Source organism: Peromyscus eremicus, chromosome 7, assembly GCF_949786415.1.
Source record: "Peromyscus eremicus chromosome 7, PerEre_H2_v1, whole genome shotgun sequence".
NCBI classification, from domain to species: Eukaryota; Metazoa; Chordata; class Mammalia; order Rodentia; family Cricetidae; genus Peromyscus; species Peromyscus eremicus.
In genome coordinates this window covers 111,640,386-111,659,232 of record NC_081422.1, presented here as the reverse complement: position 1 = coordinate 111,659,232, position 18,847 = coordinate 111,640,386, and the positions used below count along the sequence as shown (strand labels likewise).

General features: G+C 38.8%; 1 protein-coding gene across 3 annotated transcripts in view; it reads left to right on the top strand.

Moving 5' to 3' along the window:
* The window catches only part of Zcwpw2 (zinc finger CW-type and PWWP domain containing 2), a 117,988-nt gene that overhangs the window by 64,379 nt on the left and 34,762 nt on the right, over positions 1-18,847 (top strand). The window contains exon 5 of one of the 3 annotated variants that reach the window (XM_059268837.1): positions 7,595-7,641. The exons of the other annotated variants lie outside the window; for them this stretch is intronic. Coding sequence (XP_059124820.1) covers positions 7,595-7,641 — 47 coding nt within the window. The remainder of the gene's footprint in view (positions 1-7,594; positions 7,642-18,847) is intronic. 3 annotated transcript variants of the gene reach the window in all.

The following is an 18,847-nucleotide window of genomic DNA, read 5'->3' as shown; positions in this document are numbered from 1 at the left end:
AACACAGGCACTGTAATTAGTGCATCCTGGTATTTTATTTACTCTTAGAATTCATGCCTGGCCCACGGTCAGGGCAAATCTCTTTCACCCGCCAGTCCCACAGCCACTCAGACCTGATCAAGTAAACACAGAGACTTATATTAGTTACAAACTGTATGGCCGTGGCAGGCTTCTTGCTAACTGTTCTTATATCTTAAATTAATCCATTTCCATTAATCTATACCTTGCCACATGGCTCGTGGCTTACCGGGATATTCTCATGCGGCTTGTCATGGTGGCGGCTGGCAGTGTCTCTCTCACCCAGCTTCCTGTTCTCTCAATTCTCCTCTCTGTTAGTCCCGCCTATACTTCCTGCCTGGCCACTGGTCAATCAGTGATTTATTTATTGACCAATCAGCAACACATTTGACATACAGACCATCCCACAGCAATAGGCCATTATTTCAAAACATATAATTCAAAAATTAGGAACCATAGATTTAAAATGTATTCCCAGTATGATAATTTTACATGGGTATGCTGGGTTTTCTATTATTTTGTTTTGTTTTTGACAATACAGTGTTTTCAAAATGCTTGATTTTAAAATAAATTCAAAGCAGGGGTGAGCTATATACTCACAATTTAAAAATTGTTTTTATTCTATTTTTCATTATCTATTATGGACAGACCATGGTGTGCTTGTGGAAGTCAGAGAACAACTTGAGAGAATCAGTTAACTTATTTATCAGTTGTGTAGCTGGAGGATTTCTCTCCAGCTCCCACCGCCAAGTCCCGCCAGTCCTAGAGCCCACTTATAAAATAAACACAGAGACTCTTACATTATTTAAACTGCTTGGCCATTAGCTCAGGCCTATCATTGTCTAGCTCTCACTCTTATATTCAGCCCATTTCTATTAATCTTTACCTTGCCACGTGGCTTGTGGCTTACCGGTACTTTACATCTTCCTTGTCTTGGCAGTGGCTCCAGCTGGTCTCTCTTTCCTTCCTCCTTCCTCAATTCTCCTCTCTCCTTGTCCCGCCTATACTTCCTGCCTGGTCACTGGCCAATCAGTGCTTTATTTATATAGAGCGATATCTACAGCAAGTTGCGTCCTAAGGATCAATCCAACTCAGTTCAAAAGGCAAGTGTCTTTACTGGTTGAACCATGTCACAGGCTCACAAGCATTTTTTAATTAAAATGATTTTCTCCTCATACATAACTGCATATTACTTTTATGAAAATCCCTCCTCACTCATCTGATCGAACTCCTTCCAGGTCTCTCCTTCCCATTCCCCTCCCAACTTTATGATTTTATATGTATTTTTATATGATATATATATCATAATATATATCTATATCTATCTATCTATCTATCTATCTATCTATCTATCTATCTATCTATCTATCTATCTATCTATCTATATACCTACTCAGTCAGTCAGTGCTGCCCACATACACAGAGATTTAGGGCTATCCATTGTAGGGTCTCTGCCCTTGACAAAAACTAATTTTATCTCCCCTGGCATCTGTCAGCTACCTGTAGCTTCTCAACTAAGAGTAGGGCCTTGTGATCAACCCACTTCATGCTAGGTTGATCTTGTGCAGGTTCACAGCTGTTTAGAGTTTATGAGTACAGCTGCCTGTCACATCCAGAAGACACTATTTTGTAACAGTCCTCTTAAAATCTTTTTACCTCTGCCCCCTTGGCCATTATGTTCTCAGAACTTTGGGGGAGGAGCAGTGACATAGATGTCTCATTTAGGGATAAGGAGTCCACAGTAGTTACTGTTTACATCATTTGTGTTTTTTCTGTTAACCTAAGTCGTTTGCAAAAAGGAGCTTCTCTGATGATGGAGGACTGAGCTGGACTACCTATGAGTGGAAGTGTTTAGAAGGCAGTTAGATTCTGTATCAGTTTAGCAAGATGACAGTAGTAGGTTCTCCCCTAGGATCTGTGACCTCTCAAGCTGCAAGTTTTGGGCCAGGTTTACTGTACCAGGTGTGAGTTTCCTTCTGTTGATCAGTCCTTAAATCCAATTAGATAGCTGTTTGTTATCCCCTAAGACATTCATGCTGCAATTATGCCAATGGGTATAACTTGCCAGAGGAGCCCACAGGTTCACAACTGGGCAAGACTGTTGGTAACTTTTATCTTACAGCCTAGCACCTCATAGCACTATGAAAAGCTGGCCTTAAGGAGGGAGGCTTCTAGGTTGATACCAGCCTGTGACCAAAGCATGTGGCATTTTCTGCCATAGATTCTTACCATCAACTTCTGGTGAGCAACCAAGGGCAGTGGCAATAGCCTCCTCAAACTGCTTTAAAAATTATATTATAAGCATAATTCTAATGCTTTCAATTTTCAGGAAATGTTCTTGAATCATAGATGTTATGGTTTATCTGCATAGCCTTTAAACTCACTCATGTGAGGGCTCAGTTGGCATGGCACACTTAACTTAAGATTATGATTGTTCCATAAAATAATTATAATAAACTCAAATATGTTTTAAAATATTTTTTGTCCAGTGATTGCAGTAATTTTATACTCCCCACAGCCTTGTGTCTATTACCTTAAGTTTGAAAGCAGGGTCCTTTGTAGGAAGATCAGACCTTCAACTGAACCCTACAGTAATCATGAAGCTTTTTCTCCATTGGAAAAGCTTCATGTATATGCTCAGTAAACTTGTATGGGAAGCTAAACCACCTAAGTTTAGGTTTTAAAGTCATCCAGTTCATTATCAGACCAGAAGAGACACTGACTTCTGCAGACATGACTCATTCCTTACACTGAAAATGCCATTTGCCAACAGCACAGGTCAACTCGCTGTGTTGTCAAAGTACAGCCCTACCCCTGTGCAGTCAGTTTTCTTGTTCAACCACACAGGCTTCGAAAACATTTTATCCTTAAATAACATAGTCACTTAACGGAAGGAGGATTGCATCTCTTCCACTAGCGCTACCGTGCTATCTTGGTGGGATGGACTGTCTTGGTCATCAGTATGCTGGGTACTTGTTTCCTGCTCTTTGACATTTCCCCTGTCCCAAGAGCCTCAAGAACAATAATTCTCTGGTTTGTTCTGTAGCAAAAATGAATTCTCTTGCTAAAAGTCTCATAACTTTTATATGCAGAATTTGATGTAATTCAGCCTGACTTTTGAGAGCCATGACCTTAGGACCCCTTTTTGTCCTTGAAGGAGCCAGTGCAGGAGGTAGAGACAGATATCTAAGGGTTATGTCTTTGCCAACACAGGATTGCTCTTCTAAACTTGCAGCCTCAACTCAAAAATAGTTGATTCAATCTCTGATTTTGCTTAGCACCCAGTGTGGAGTTGGGTATAGTATTTAACTTCTTATTGTATCCAGAAACAGTTTTCAGAGGTTAGCCAACATTTAGGTATTTCACTATGGGAAGTAGCTTAGAGGCCACTTGGAGACTTTCCTCTGACAGTTTATACTTTAACCTAGAACTAATTATTTTAAATAATCTATGTTCTTTTGATCTGTAACAATTGGCACTCTATAGTTTTTGATGCAGCTTCTTTATTTAAAATGTTCATGGTCATTAGATGATGTGTAAGGACTCAGACAGTGAATTTAAGGTTCTGATTTAATTGCCCCCTTTGTTGTTGTTTGTTTGTTTTATTTAACTAACACTCCAACTTAGTAATTCTTTTACTGAAGCTTGAAAACTTGATGATTGTCTCCTCTCCCTCTCTCCCTCTCTCTTTCTCTCTTTCTCTCTTTCTCTCTCCCTCTCTCCCTCTCTCCCTCCCTCCCTCCCTCCCTCCCTCCCTCCCTCCCTCTCTCTCTCTCTCTCTCTCTCTCTCTCTCTCTCTCTCTCTCTCTCTCTCTCTCTCTCTCTCTCTGAGTAAATCAAATACCGAAAGACTCACATTTGCTAGGCACTACCTAGCAACTGTAAATACTACCAGTACATTACCTGCTTAGCCCTGTGCTCTACATTTGGGAGTGAATTTGCCTATTTCTAAGTTTCCCCCCAGAATTACTCATGTTTTTACAAAATAGACTTTCATGTTTAGAGTGCCTTGGGCTCACAAAAATTGGGTGTAAGTACAGTTTCCTATACCTTCTGTCCACTCAGAATTCAGTCTCTCTCCCAGTTACACCCCACACTCTGTGATTTGTTGTAATTAGTGAACTTACCTTGACACATCCTAGTTATCTCCAGAGTTCATAGTGTACCTGAGGGTTCACTCCAGGTTTACACTCTGTTTGACTGCTATAGTCTCATGTGTCCATCATTGTCCTACTGCACACGATAATTTCATGGCCTTAAAGATCCTGGTGTCCTAGCTATTCATCTCTTCTCCCTGCCAACACTCAGCCACTTTTCCTATCACTGTCTCCACAATTTTGCCTTTTCCAGAATGTCTCATGATTGGAATCATAAGTAAATCACCTTTCCACATTGGCTTCCTTCCTATAGTAACATACCCTTGTTTCGTCTTTGCATGAGTCTGTAACTCATTCCTTTTGGTGTGGAGTAATATTCTACTTCTATATATACTACAGTTTCCACCATTCATCTACCTAGAAACACCAGGATTGCTTCAAGTCTCAGTAATTACTGATAAATGTAATTTTTGGTGGCCATGAAACTTCAACCCCCTTTAATAAATAATAAGAAGCATGGTTGCTGATACTGTGTTGAAAACGTGCTGTTTTCAACGCTGTGTTAGCAGTGACTGAAAAATCCCTCTTGCTCTGCATACTCTCAGCACTGTGTTACAATTGACATTCTCTGAAGTGGGTCTCATCTCATGTGGTTTTTGAGGGTCCTGGTTTTCACTGGTGCTCAATACTGTCATATACATATTTGTTCCTTTGTGTTTTCTTTGCTGAAGTGTCTTTTCAGGTCTTTTGGCCATTGGTTATTTATTTATATGGCAATCTTTCAGCCTTAGCCTCCAAATGTAGGGGTTATAGGAAGGCAGCACCATGCCCAGCCCACCTAACCTTCCTCCCACCCCTCCCTTCCTTTTTTATTTCTTGTCTTTCTTCACTTTGGTTAGTTTCTCTTAATATAGTCTCAAGCCTAGAGCTTCATTCCCTAGACTGCACCCTCTTTACTGATCAAGCAACAAAGACATTCTTCATCCTGTCGCGGTGCCTTCCATCCTTTAGCATTTCTTTTTGACTCTTAGAAGTTTCTTTGTATCACCATCTGCTTTTGCTGCTTTAGCTCTTAACATTAGATTTCTTAGCATGATAAACATAATTATTTCACATTAATCATCTGATAACTCTACCACACCGACCATATAGGTTCTATCTGCCTGCCTCTCTGTCTATCTATCCATCCATTTCTTAATCTCTCTTCAAAGTTGTTAGTTTTTTGACTTTAAGCATGACCTGTAATCTTTTATTGAAAGGTGAGTGTGGTATACTGTATAACAGGAACTTTAAGCTTGGCCTTTAGTCACTTGGACAGTGCTGAGGTGTGGGGGTTGAGGGAGCATTCTGTAGTCCTAGTATTAAGTCTCAGTTCTAGGCTATGAACTTGACAAGACTCTTCCCCGTGTTTTTCTTCTTCATTCATTATGTGGTAGAGGACAACTACAGAGGGCTACAGTTGTGTATTTTACTTCCCCCACAATGAGTGAGGCTCTGAAAACATTCAAATGCATTGGACAGTAGGAAGATAGCTTCTTTTGTGGGCATATCTTGTTAAGAACATCTGCCAGATATCTGGGTGAGTTTTCTCCAGCTTTCTCCATGAGATCTTGGTGGCTCTCCAGGAGGAAGAACTCACAGAAGAGTTCCTCCTACCCTGTCCGTGATGGGTTTTGTTTCACAGCTTTGTCCACATTTAGTCTCCAGGGCTGTGCCAATTAGGGTTCAGATTTTCTTATCCCTAGACTGATTGTCATGTAACATTCTGTCTACATGTTTCTGCTCAGGTAAATCCTAATTCTCTACATTGATCTGTTTCTCCCAGATTTGGGAGCAAAAGTATGCCCCAAGAACCTCTCTTCTTTCATGTATCTAATTATGGATTTTCAGTTAGCCCTTAACATAATGAGGTGTAGCAACTTTTACGTTCCTTATGTGCCTGACCAGAAGCTGGCCTGTCTTTCACCTTTGGAAGAAGGCACTTTCAGCTGCCACACTTAAAGAAGCTTAGAGTCACAATTTTATAAAGGTCATGGATGGTATTAAACAGCCACTGCATATAAACTTTATTATTAACTTTGATGACTAGCCCCATTTTGCATGACGTTTAGGCATATGCAAAATATCAGAAAAAGGTGGAGATTCCTCCTAGTTGGAGGAGTTGCCTGTAATGGTGAATAAATAGTCTGTGTGTTCTTTTTTTTTTTTTTTGGTTTTTCGAGACAGGGTTTCTTTGTGTAGCTTTGCGCCTTTCCTGGATCTCACTCTGTAGACCAGGCTGGCCTTGAACTCACAAAGATCCACCTGGCTCTGCCTCCCAAGTGCTGGGATTAAAGGCGTGCGCCACCACCCAGCCTGTGTGTTTTTAAATGAAGGAAAATGGTGTTTGTTGGAGGAGAGTTATCATAAGCGTTAGGGGATACAGGAAAGAGGGCATTTCACATGTGGAAGCCAGTGGTACGTATAAATACAACATACTTCCCTGGGTGTTTATTTTCTGCCAGTTCTTAATATTCTCTGATAACTTCATACATGTGTACAATGATACATGACACATACATTCCCTATTTCCCCCTCCAACTGCCCCTGTATGTCCCAACATCTCTCTCCTTTAACATGTTTCCTTTAATGGCCCACTATGTCCAATTAGTGCTGCCCATAAGTGCATGGGTGTAGGCCATCCACGGGGCATAGGAAACCTCCCAGTGGCCACATATTCAGAGAAGAATGATTCTCTGTCAGGTTTTTACCAACATATGCACATACATTCTGTAGTCCTAATATTAGGACTACATGTATATTGTATATACCAAAATAACATCCTGGAATATTTTTCATGAGCTAGTTGGCTACTAAATATTCTGATTTCAGTGGTAGTCTGAGAAATGGTACCAATGTTCACTTTCTTGTAGAATCCTAGCTGATGCAGTGCTGGTACCTCAGTGGTCCCAAATGGAGGCAACAGACACCCTGGGCAGAATAAGGGCTTGTAATCAAATGGGTCTACTCTGCCAATGCAACCACAGGCAGTGTGCTGGGTATTGATTTCCTCAGTTGTACAAGGAACATGGACTGCATGCCTTTAAATGTTATATACAGTTTATATGATACTCTTATCCAGTATCCAGCATATAACAGGTATGCAAGTAGAGATACCATGGACTTAATTCTAGAGTCTATGTACTCTAGAATGCACAGAATGACCAGAAACCAGAAATTAGGCAGACTGGATGCTAGCTAATAAAATTTAAAGGACATTCATCAGATAAGAGTTCCTTCTTCATTTTATGGCTTTTGGATTACTGAGCTGTCCTCACCTCTGAGGAGGTAAATTTATTAGTATTTAGTTCAAAGGGCCACTGAAACAGTCCTGTTACTAATGTGTGACAAAGTAGAAAACTCTAGTTTTGTACTTGTGTACCTATTCTAACAGAAGGCTGAGTTCTTTTTTAAAGTAGACATATTGTGTTATCTTACAGATAGAGCCAAAGCAGGGGCTAAAGCTGCTGTGGTGGCCAAGAAAAGGGTAAGCCCATGTTTCAAAGTTAACTTCAAATTCTGTTTTTCAAAGAAAGATAAATTACTAAAAAGAAAAATCATATGTAATCTGATTTTTTATTCTAAAGTTTAGTTGAATATGCATTTGCTTTCTTAGGCTGACCATAAACAATATTTGTGATGATTTCCGTTAATTTTATGGAATTAGGGCAATAAAAACACAAATGGACAAAGGAGAAAATACTTTTATTTAAATCATATTTCACATATACACTCATAACAATGTTTTATATATATTGTGTTACTGTAACACATGAGAAAATTAATTTTCTTCTAGAAAGTTTAAACAGTTAAAGTCTATAACTTAATATGGCTTAAACTTAAGTAGAGAAAAACATTGAAGAAATAAATAAGTTGTGGATAGAATATTTTGATGGAAGCTTTAAAGCCAAGTACATTTAAAAATATACATTATTTTGAATGTTATATGTGGAATAGTGTTGAACTCTGTTTACTGTGCAAAATATGATTAAGATATTGGCATTCTCAGATGACAGTGTCCAATTAAAGGACATCCCTGAAGTAGAAAATGAGAGGATGCTTAAATGTACACTTGGACACATAATGCATCAGTGACATAAGAAATCAGAAAGAAGAGCCTGTGCTGTGATTGCCTGGGTTCGTGGTTGAGCTCAGAGAGGGCAGATCAGAGATAGCCAAGTGGACTCTGGTAGGACAGAAAGGGTTATTCTGCATGAGTCTAGAGATCATTTGTCTATGAGATGAGTATCACTTTTAAAGTGTGTGTATGTGTGTGTGTGTGTGTGAGAGAGAGAGAGAGAGAGAGAGAGAGAGAGAGAGAGAGAGAGAGAGAGAGAGAGAGAGAGGGAAAGAGAGGGAGGGAGGGAGGGAGAGAGAGAGAGAGAGAGAGAGAGAGAGAGAGAGAGAGAGAGAGAGAGAGAGAGAGAGAGGGAGAGAGAGGAATTATTGGAAGATCAGATTTTGATTTTTTCATCAATGTTCATGGTTTGGTTTTTGTTTTTAGGCAGGGTCTTGGTAGATAGCTCAGGCTGGCCCCAGACTCATTGGCCTGGAACTCCTGCTTCTTATTCCTTAGTGCTGGAATTAGAGGGGTGTAATACCTCACCCTGTTACATTTTAAAATTGTTATCCTTTTGCTTTTGGGCCTATAAGAGGGATCTTGTCTTTGCATGTAAAGCAAGTCTGCTACTTCTGTGCAGGAAGGACTTTGGTGTCACAGAAGACAAAGCTGCCATCTGTAAGAGTCCAGGGAAGGTCCTGTGTGCACACTGTGGGTTGGCAGAGTGTGTAAGGCAGTGCAGCCTTGTCACTGCATGTGTGGACAGAATTAGTTATTTCAGTGTCTTCTAATGCACATATAGAATAAAAGGTTATAAAGACATTAACTATTTCTGTGTATAATTTACATTTAGCATTATCCCCAGAAGGGCAACATTAGACTTAGGTAAATACCACTCATTATAAATATGAGTGAAAAAATGAAACACATTATCTCATCCAACTAACTAGTAAAATGTCTTGAAAACACGGATAAGTACATAAAACTTATTTGATACTGAAAATATAAATTTAGTGTGAGGCTCTACAGCTTCTGTTCAGATGCCTTGGGACTGGTTCATTTTAGTGTGTAATGTTTTTACTTATTTGCAGGTTTTAATAATAAATCTTATAAAATTAAAACATTATTAATAAAAAACAAATGATAAAAAGTAAACCAGGAGAAAAATGTAATGTCTGTCTCGAAAGGCCAAATGAGTCAGTTCCTGCTTTACCCAGTGCTCTGACTCCTCCATCCACTTTTCCTGATGAGGATTGAAGGCTGGGCTCTGGGGTGGACGTCTGGTTAGTTCCATGTTGCAGACTCCCTTTTACAGGACTGACAGGGAGTATTTCCCATGCTACCAGTTACATGCTTCCTCTGAGCAGTTGCCAGCCCCTGCATGGTCGTGATGCTAGTGCTTGCTCAGCACATATGATGAATATATCATTCCCTCCTCCTCTTGTTTCTCAAGCCTCTTGAAATAGGTAGGCGGGGCTCTTTCTAAGGCCCTTTCAGGTGGAAAACCTTATGAGCTGAGGCTCACAGGTGTCTGTGACAGCTTCAGCATCTCACTGGGTTCCATCCCCAGGTCTCTAGAGGCTCACCCCAGGCCCTTTCCATTAATCTGCTCTTTACAATTCAGACCCAGGAAAGATGCCATTTTTGTCTGTTGACGGCTTTTAAAACTTTTATTTTTCTCAGAAAATCCCCTTTATAAAAGCATAAATCACAGACAAGCAAAGAAGAAATACTAGTTCAAGCAAAATTGGAGATATTAGGAATTTTTGTAGGTACTTTGGGTTATATTAGTTTTAAAGAATACAAGGAAGTTTATTGGGAAGAGCCTGGAGCATTAGACACTGAATTGCATGGAACAGACTATGCATGAAGTGCCTAACACTTGGACTGACTTGTGGATGGCCAAACTTCAAAATGTACATAGTGTACTAATAAAATAGTACTGAAACTTCTTATATTACATCAACAGACAAAGTGCTTAGAAGTGTTTTTATGGAAAGAGAAACTAACATAGACTAGACATTATTCGTGAAGTTATTGAAAGGTTTGCTTTCCTCAATATACTGTAACATTTTCAGCTACATATTCAACTGGATCAAATGCAGGTCATCAGTCAGGCTTGGCAGCAAGCATCTTTACCCACTGACCCGTCTCACTGGCCCTGAGTACTTCTTTCTCAAGCTCTGGCTCCCTTTAGATATCCTCAATCTCATCTTTGTCACTATCATTTCCATTTTAATTATTGTTACTTATTTTTCATATATTTATTAGACATCATATTTCTTCAGAAAACTTTATCTGTATCTTTACCCACTTCCTCTCTCCCCATGATTTATATTATTCCTAATTGATTTGTAAACATGGATTCACTCATTAGTTATCAATAGTTTATCAGTGTGTTATTAGTTTTTCAATTGTTCGTCAAAACAGTTAGCAGTTCAGGTAATTTTCTTGTCTTGAAATCTCCAGGCTTTTGTGGCCTGCTTTGAAATATTGTCACTTCATTTGCACAAACCACATTTTGTGCTTGACTTTGTTTTTCTTCTGTTGCTCTAGCCACAATGAGGAGGCACATACCAGTACTGCTTCCCCTGCTGCCTCATGTCCAGGCCACTTCCTTTAGGACAATTAGAGACTCCTGGGGAAATGCCATGTTGTTCTTTCTCACCAGCAAATGCCACAACTGTCACCAACAAATAGCATAACAAAGATGGCTTTGCCCGTTTGTCATATTTTGTTGTTCTAATTTGCATTTCTCCAAAGTTAGTTGCTTTTGACTTCTTAGTATTTTTTATACAAATTTACATGAACTGTCTATATATTAACAATAAAGGTATTCGCTTTTTCTCAGATTTTGCTCTATTGTATCACATGCTTTTCCTTCCTAGAAGTGTAAATAGTGAACCTTTGTATGTGGACACGTGTGCTCTCAACTTTGATTACTACACTATTAAAATGCATTGGGGATAGCATGGTGGGAAGGATAGCAATGGCATCTAGAGTTAAACTATGAGTTACAAATTCCAAGTCTTATCGCTTGCTGGCAGAGTGAGCCATATTTGCTGCTTAATTCTCTAATCTCCTGGTTTCTTCTTACGTGAGAATGAAAGTATTGCAGAGCAGTTTCTTTGACTGTGTTACTTCACCATCCAGTGGTTTGAGTGAGGGTAATGCTTCGTAGATGCTAGCTGCTAAGGGAACATGAATTTATTTTCACATGTTGTGTGAACACAGGGTACAAAATGCTATCTGCAGCTTCCTAATCAGCTATCCCAATGCTCTGATTGGATTGTAAGCAGTTTTTCCATTCTCCACTTTCATGACCTGTCTTCTTTTTAACACAGGCATTTGATATGTTAAAATATATATTTCTATACCTATTCTTTATATTCATTAAGCAAGTTCCAAACTGCTTTATTCTCTGTCTTTTCTTTGATATGTGAACTAGTAGTGACCTTTTATTACCCCAGTTTTTCAAAAATTTTTATTATTCTTGCCTGTTGACTTTTCAGATGAACCTTAAAATTATTTTGCCAAGAATTAGTCAGAGGAATCCTATTGAGATGGTGATTGGTATTGTAGAAAAATCATATGTGCTATTGTGGAGAAAGTGTGTTTACTGTACAAAACCCATTCGTGTAGAAACTAACTTGTCTCATTCAGCTTTCTCTAGTTTCCAACGAATAGTCTTATGCTCCTAATTAACTTGAAACCACCTAAGTTTTACTGGTTGGAAAGAATTTCCTTTTCACTTTATCCCCTCTACCAATGTCTTTTCTTTCTTTCTTTTTTGTTTACATACAGACATTAGGCATGTGGGTATTTTTCCTAATACTTAATACTAAGAATTTAACTTGAATAATTTGAGAAAAAGCTAATGACCATTCTCTTCTGATACATACATAATGAAATAATTTAGGCTATGCATTTCCTGATGAAGAAAATTTCCCAAACCTGTTCCAAAATTCTCCCTAAAAATCAGACACTCTGCATCAGCCTGGTTAGTAAGACAACCTGAAACACTTTATGACTATATCCCTGACCCTGCATGGGACTTGCTAAGCTCATAGTTGTTAATGTGGAATCTGTGCACTACAACTCACTGCATTTACTTAGCTTTCTGTGAATCTCCCCCCAGAGACAAATATCATGACCAGTACTCACTGCTGGCATCTAGTCTCAGCCAGAGGAAGATCTCCAGATGAGCAGCACCAAGCAGTGAGCCTGTGCAGGCACAGTCAGCCTTTAAACCTTACGCAGTTTGTTTATTGTTCTACTTGGTGCACAGTGTACACTTTTCCATAGATCATTGTTTCCTAAGCTTTGCTATTTGGGGTGTCCTGTCACTATTTTATTCTGCATTATTGCTTACTATAGTTTTCTTTTAGTTGTTAAAAGACAATTTTTCAACAAATTGAGTTTGAAGATCTAATTGTCTTTCATTAATGATCCTTGAGCCAGTCAGCATGTCATCTGTGTGTGACAGAATGATCCCACTTGTCTCCCAGTCTGGTCAGCCCCAGACTCTAAAAGTTGTCTTCCTTGTGTGGTTAAGCAGCGGGGGGCTTCTTCAGCATGCTATATGGCTCCTCTCACAAGTGATGCCACACCTGCTGGTTTGATCTGTTCTTTGGAGGCTAGTGAAGGAACTCAGTCCACAAAAAATGGTCACACAGGAATTTTTTTTAACCTTTGATTGATCTTTAATTTATTTTTAATTCTTATTGAGTTGTAATTTATATACAAGTTGTAGCTTAGCAGTCTAAAGTTTGCTTGGGTAGTCAAAAAAGGCTAGAAGATAGGCAGTAAAAGAGATCCAGATGGAGAAAACCTCTAAACATATGGGCAATCATAGAAAGAAATAGTTTAAAAAATAATGTCTTTAAAGAGAGAGTAAGAGTAATATAAAAGAAAAAAGCCACATAGGGTGGGAGATACACAGGGAGTCTGAATCCTGTATAGTATTGTGTTGATTTGAATTTTTTGATTGCTGATGGGCAAGAGACAGTTGCAGACAGACATGGGATTGTGGACAGGAATGCAAAATTGAATCAACCTCGATACTTTAAGGCTATTTTAACTTTAAAAAATAATTTAAAAAATGCATTTGTCAAAGGGAAATCAAAAATGCTTTGGAGAAGGGGTTTTGCTTTTGTTCCCACAGGAGATGAGAGACTGTGAATTCCTTGAGGAATGAGATGGATTAGGTTTGATAAGGGGAGACCTTCTGAATCTTGAAGGTGATATCTATCAACAAATATTATAGCTGGTCTTCCCAGGACTTGGCCATTATCTCAAATTATCTCAGGGACCCTTAAAGATGCTTCACCCACAGACAACAGGAAGCAGTCTAAAGAAAATGACATTCACATTCCCAATAAATGGTGTGGGTGGCTGTTGGTTATTTGGGGGATTATGGATGTTTGTTATAATTTAGAGGAATATAAGAATATAGGATAAAAAGACAACATTTTTTTTTGTTTTTAGAGACAGAGTTTCTCTGTATAGCTTTGGCACCTTTCCTGGAACTCACTCTGTAGCCCAGGTTGGCCTTGAATTCACAGAGATCTACCTGCCTCTGTTTCCCACGTGCTGGGATTAAAGGTGTGCGCCACCACCACCCAGCAAAAAGACAACTATTAATCTCAGATATTTTGCATTGGTGTTGATTTTAGAATGCTGATACAAATTTAAAGTTAATTTTGTTACACTGAATATGTTTCTATTCCTGTTTGGGGTATTGTGCTTATGCAGCTCATTTAAAAATGCAATGTATAGTTAAGGAATGAGGTTAGTAGTTAATCTAAAATAACCAAACTTGTAGTCATATTAAGTATGTTTTCAAGGTTAAATAGGTATATTTTAGATAGATAAATGATTTTCTTTTTTTCCAGTTCTTTTTTTATTAAGAAATTTTCTATTCATTTTACATACCAACCACAGATTCCCCTCTCCTCCCTCCTCCCATCCCCCAGCCTTCCCCCACAATCCACCCCTCATTTCAACCTCCTCCAGTGCAGGGTCTCCCATGGGGAGTCAGCAGAGCCTGGTACATTCAGTTGAGGCAGGTCCAAGCCCCTACTCCCGGCACCAAAGTTGAGCAAAGTGTCCCACCATAGGCACTAGGCTCCAAAAAGCCCTCTCATGCACCAGGGATGGATGCTGATCCCACTGCCTGGGTGCTCCCCAAACAGTTCAAGCTAAAAACTGTCTCACCTATTCAGATGACCTAGTCCAGTACCGTGGGGGCTCCTCAGCTATTGGTCCACAGTTCATGTGTTTACACTAGTTTGGCTGGCCATCTTTGTATATTTTCCCATCATGATCTTGATGTCCCTTGCTCATGGATTCCTTCCTCTCTCTCATTGATTAAACTCCTGGAGCTCGGGCTGACACCTGGCCATGGATCTCTGCATCTTCCTCCATCAGTCACTGGATGGAGAGCTCTGTGATGACAGAGTATTTACTAATCTGATTACTGGAGTAGGCCAGTTCAGACGTCTTCTCGACTATTGCTAGTAGTCTAAGGTGGGGTCATCCTGTAGATTCCTGGGAACTTCCCTAGCACCCTGTTTCTCCCTATTTCCATGATGTCTTCATTTATCATGGTATCTCTTTCCTTGCTTTCCCACTCTGTCCCTATTCTAGCTCAAACCTCCAGCTTCTCTATGTTCTCATCCCCCATTCCTTGCCCTCCATTACCCCCCTCACCCCCAGTTTGCTCAAGTAGATCTCATCTATTTCTCCTTTGCTGGGTAATCTATGCATCTTTCTTAGGGTCCTTCTTGTTAGATAGCTTCTCTGGAGTTGTGGGTTGTAGTTTGGTTATCCTTTGCTTTACACCTAGTATCCACTTATGGGTGAGTACATACCGTGTTTGTCCTTCTGAGTCTGGGTTACCTCACTCAGGATGATATTTCTAGTTCCATCCATTTGCCTGCAAATTTCATGATATCATTTTTTTTCCTGCTGAGTAGTACTCCATTGTGTATATGTGCCACATTTTCTTTATCCATTCTTTGGTTGAGGGGCATCTAGGTTGTTTCAGGTTCTGGCTATTACAAATAATGCTGCTTTGAACATAGGTGAGTATGCGTCCTTGTGGTATGAGTGAGCATTCCTTGGGTATATGCCCAAGAGTGTTATAGCTGGGTCTTGAGGAAGACTTATTCTCAATTTTCTGAAAAACCACCATACTGATTTCCAGAGTGGCTGTACAAGTTTGCATTCCCACCAACAGTGGCTGAGTGTTCCCCTTGTTCCACATCCTCTCCAAACTAAGATGTCATCAGGGGTTTTGATCATAGCTGTTCTGACAGGTGTAAGATGGTATCTCAGAGTTGTTTTGATTTGCATTTCCCTGATGACTAAGGATATTGAGCAATTCCTTAAATGTCTTTCGGCCATTTGAGATTCTTCTTTTGAGAATTCTCTGTTTAGCTCTGTAGCCCATTTTTTAATTGGATTGTTCAGTATTTTGATGTCTAATTTCTTGAATTATATATTTTAGAGATCAGCCCTCTGTCAGATGTGGGGTTAGTGAAGATCTTTTCCCATTCTGTAGTCTGTAGTTTTGTCTTATTGACCGTGTCCTTTGATGTACAAAAGCTTCTCAGTTTTAGGAGGTCCCATTTATTAGTTGTTGCTCTCAGTAACTGTGCTACTGATGTTATATTTAGGAAGTGGTCTCCTGTGCCAATGAGTTCAAGACTACTTCCTATTTTCTCTTCTATCAAGTTCAGTATAACTGGATTTATGTTGAGGTCTTTGATCCACTTGGACTTGAGTCTTGTGCATAGTGACAGATAGGGATCTATTTGAAATCTTCTATATGTTGACATTCAGTTATGCCAGCACCATTTGTTGAAGATGCTTTCTTTTTTCCATTGTACAATTTTGGCTTCTTTGTCAAAAATTAGGTGTTCATAGGTGTGCAGATTAATGTCAGGGTCTTCAATTCAATTCCATTGGTCTGTATGTTGTTTTATATGCCAGTCCCAAGCTGTTTTTATTACTATAGCTCTATAGTAGAGGTTGAAGTCAGGGATCATGATGCCTCCAGAGGTTGCTTTATTGTAAAGGATTGTTTTAGCTATCCTGGTTTTTTTGTTTACCCATATGAAGTTGAGTATTGCTCTTTCTAAGTCTGTGAAGAATTGTGTTGGGATTTTGATGGTGATTGCATTGAATCTGTAGAATGCTTTTGGTAAGATTGCCATTTTTACTGTTAATCCTACCTATTCATGAGCATGAGAGATCTTCCATTTTCTGATATCTTCTTCAATTCTTTCTCCAGAGATTTAAAGTTCTTATCATACAGGTCCTTCACTTGCTTAGTTACAGTTACCCCAAGGCATTTTATATTATTTGTGGCTATTATAAATGGTGATGTTTCTGTGATTTCATTCTCAGCCCATTTATCATTTGTATATAGGAGGGCTACTGATTTTTTGAGTTAATCTTGTATCCTACCACATTACTGAAGGAGTTTATCAGCTGTAGGAGTTTCCTGGTAGAATTTTTGGGGTCACTTATGTATACTATCATGTCATCTGCAAATAGTGAAAGTTTGACTTCTTCCTTTCCATTTATATCCCTTTGATCTCCTTTTGTTGTCTTATTGCTCTAGCTAGAACTTCAAGTACTATATTGAATAAATATGGGGAGAGTGGACAGCCTTGTCTTGTTCCTTATTATAGTGGAATCACTTTGAGTTTCTCTCCATTTAATTTGATGTTGGCTGTCGGCTTGCTGTAATTTGCCTTTATTATGTTTAGGTATGTTCCTTATATTCCTGATCTCTCAAGGACCTTTATCATGAAGGAGTGTTGGATTTTTTCAAAGGCTTTTCAGCATCTAATGAGATGATCATGTCATTTTTTTCTTTCAGTTTATATAGTGTATTACATTGACAGATTGTTGTATGTTGAACCACCTTTGCCTCCCTGGGATGAAGCTTACTTGGTCATGGTGGATAATTTTTTTTGATATGTTCTTGGATTCGGTTTGCCAATATTTTGTTGAATATTTTTGCATCAATGTTCATAAGGGAGATTGGTCTGTAATTCTCTTTGTTTGTTGCATCTTTGTCTTTCAGTATCAGGTATCTGTAGCCTCATAAAAAGAGTTTGGTGATTGTTCCTTCTGTTTCTATTGTGTGGAACAATTTGAAGAGTATTGGACTTAGCTCTTCTTTGAGAATCTGGTAGAATTCTATGATGAAACCATCTGGTCCTGGGCTTTTTTTGGTTGGGAGCCTTTTAATGACTATTTCTCTTTCCTTGGGGGTTATTGGTCTGTTTAAATAGTTTATCTGGTCTTGATTTAACTTTGGTTTGTGATACCTATAAAGAAAATTGTCCATTTCTTTCAGAATTTCCAATTTTGTGGAGTACAGGTTTTTGAAGTATGACCTGATGATTCTCTGAATTTCTTCATTGTCTGTTGTTATATCTCCCTTTTCATTTCGGATTTTGTTGATTTGGATTCTCTCTCTCTCTCTCTCTCTCTCTCTCTCTCTCTCTCTCTCTGCCTTTTGGTTAATTTGGATAAGGGCTTGTCTATCTTCTTGATTTTTCTCAAAGAATCAATTCTTTGTTTCATCGATTCTTTGTATTGTTCTCTTTGTTTCTATTTTATTGATTTCAGCCCTCAATTCAATTATTTCCTGGTATCTATCCTCCTGGGTGAGTTTGCTCCTTTTTGTTCTAGAGCTTTCAGGTGTGCTCTTAAGTCACTAGTGTGAGATCTCTCTATTTTCTTTATGTGGGCATTTAGTGCTATGAATTTTCCTCTTAGCACTACTTTCATGGTGTTCCATAGTTTGGGTATTTTGTACTTTCATTTTCATTGAATTCTAGGAAATCTTTAATTTTTTTTTATTTTTTCCTTGACACATTGGTGACTCAGTTGGGCATTTTTCAGTTTCTATGAGATTGTAGATATTCTGTAATTTTTGTTGTTGTTGAAATCTAACTTTAAGACATGGTGGTCCAATAATATACAGGAGGTTATTCCAATTTTTTTTTGTATCTGTTGAGATTTACTTTGTGACTGAGCCTGTGGTCAATTTTAGAGAAGGTTCCATGGGGTGCTGAGAAGAAGGTGTGTTCTTTTGTGTTAGGGTGGAATGTCTGTAAATACCTATTAATTCCATTTGAGTCATGTCTGTTAGTTCCCTTATTTCTCTGTTAAGTTGCTGTCTGGCAGACCTGTCCATTGGTGAGAGTGGGGTGTTGAAATCTCCCACTACTAGTGTATGGGGTTTAATGTAGGATTTAAGCTTTAGTAATGTTTCTTTTACAAATGTAGGTGCCCTTGTATTCGGGTCATAAATGTTCAGAATTGAGACTTCATCTTGGTGGATTTTCCCTGTAATAAATATGTAATGTTCTTCCCAATTTCTTTCGATTGATTTTAGTTTGAAGTCCATTTTATTAGATATTAGGATAGCTATACCAGATTTCTTCTTAAGTCCATTTGATTGGAAAGTCTTTTCCCAGCCTTTCACTCTGAGATAGTGTCTGTATTTGAAGATGAGGTGTGTTTCTTGTATGCAGCAGAAGGTTGGATCCTGTTTTCATACCAATTCTGTTAGCCTATATCTTTTTATAGGTGAATTGAGACCATTGAT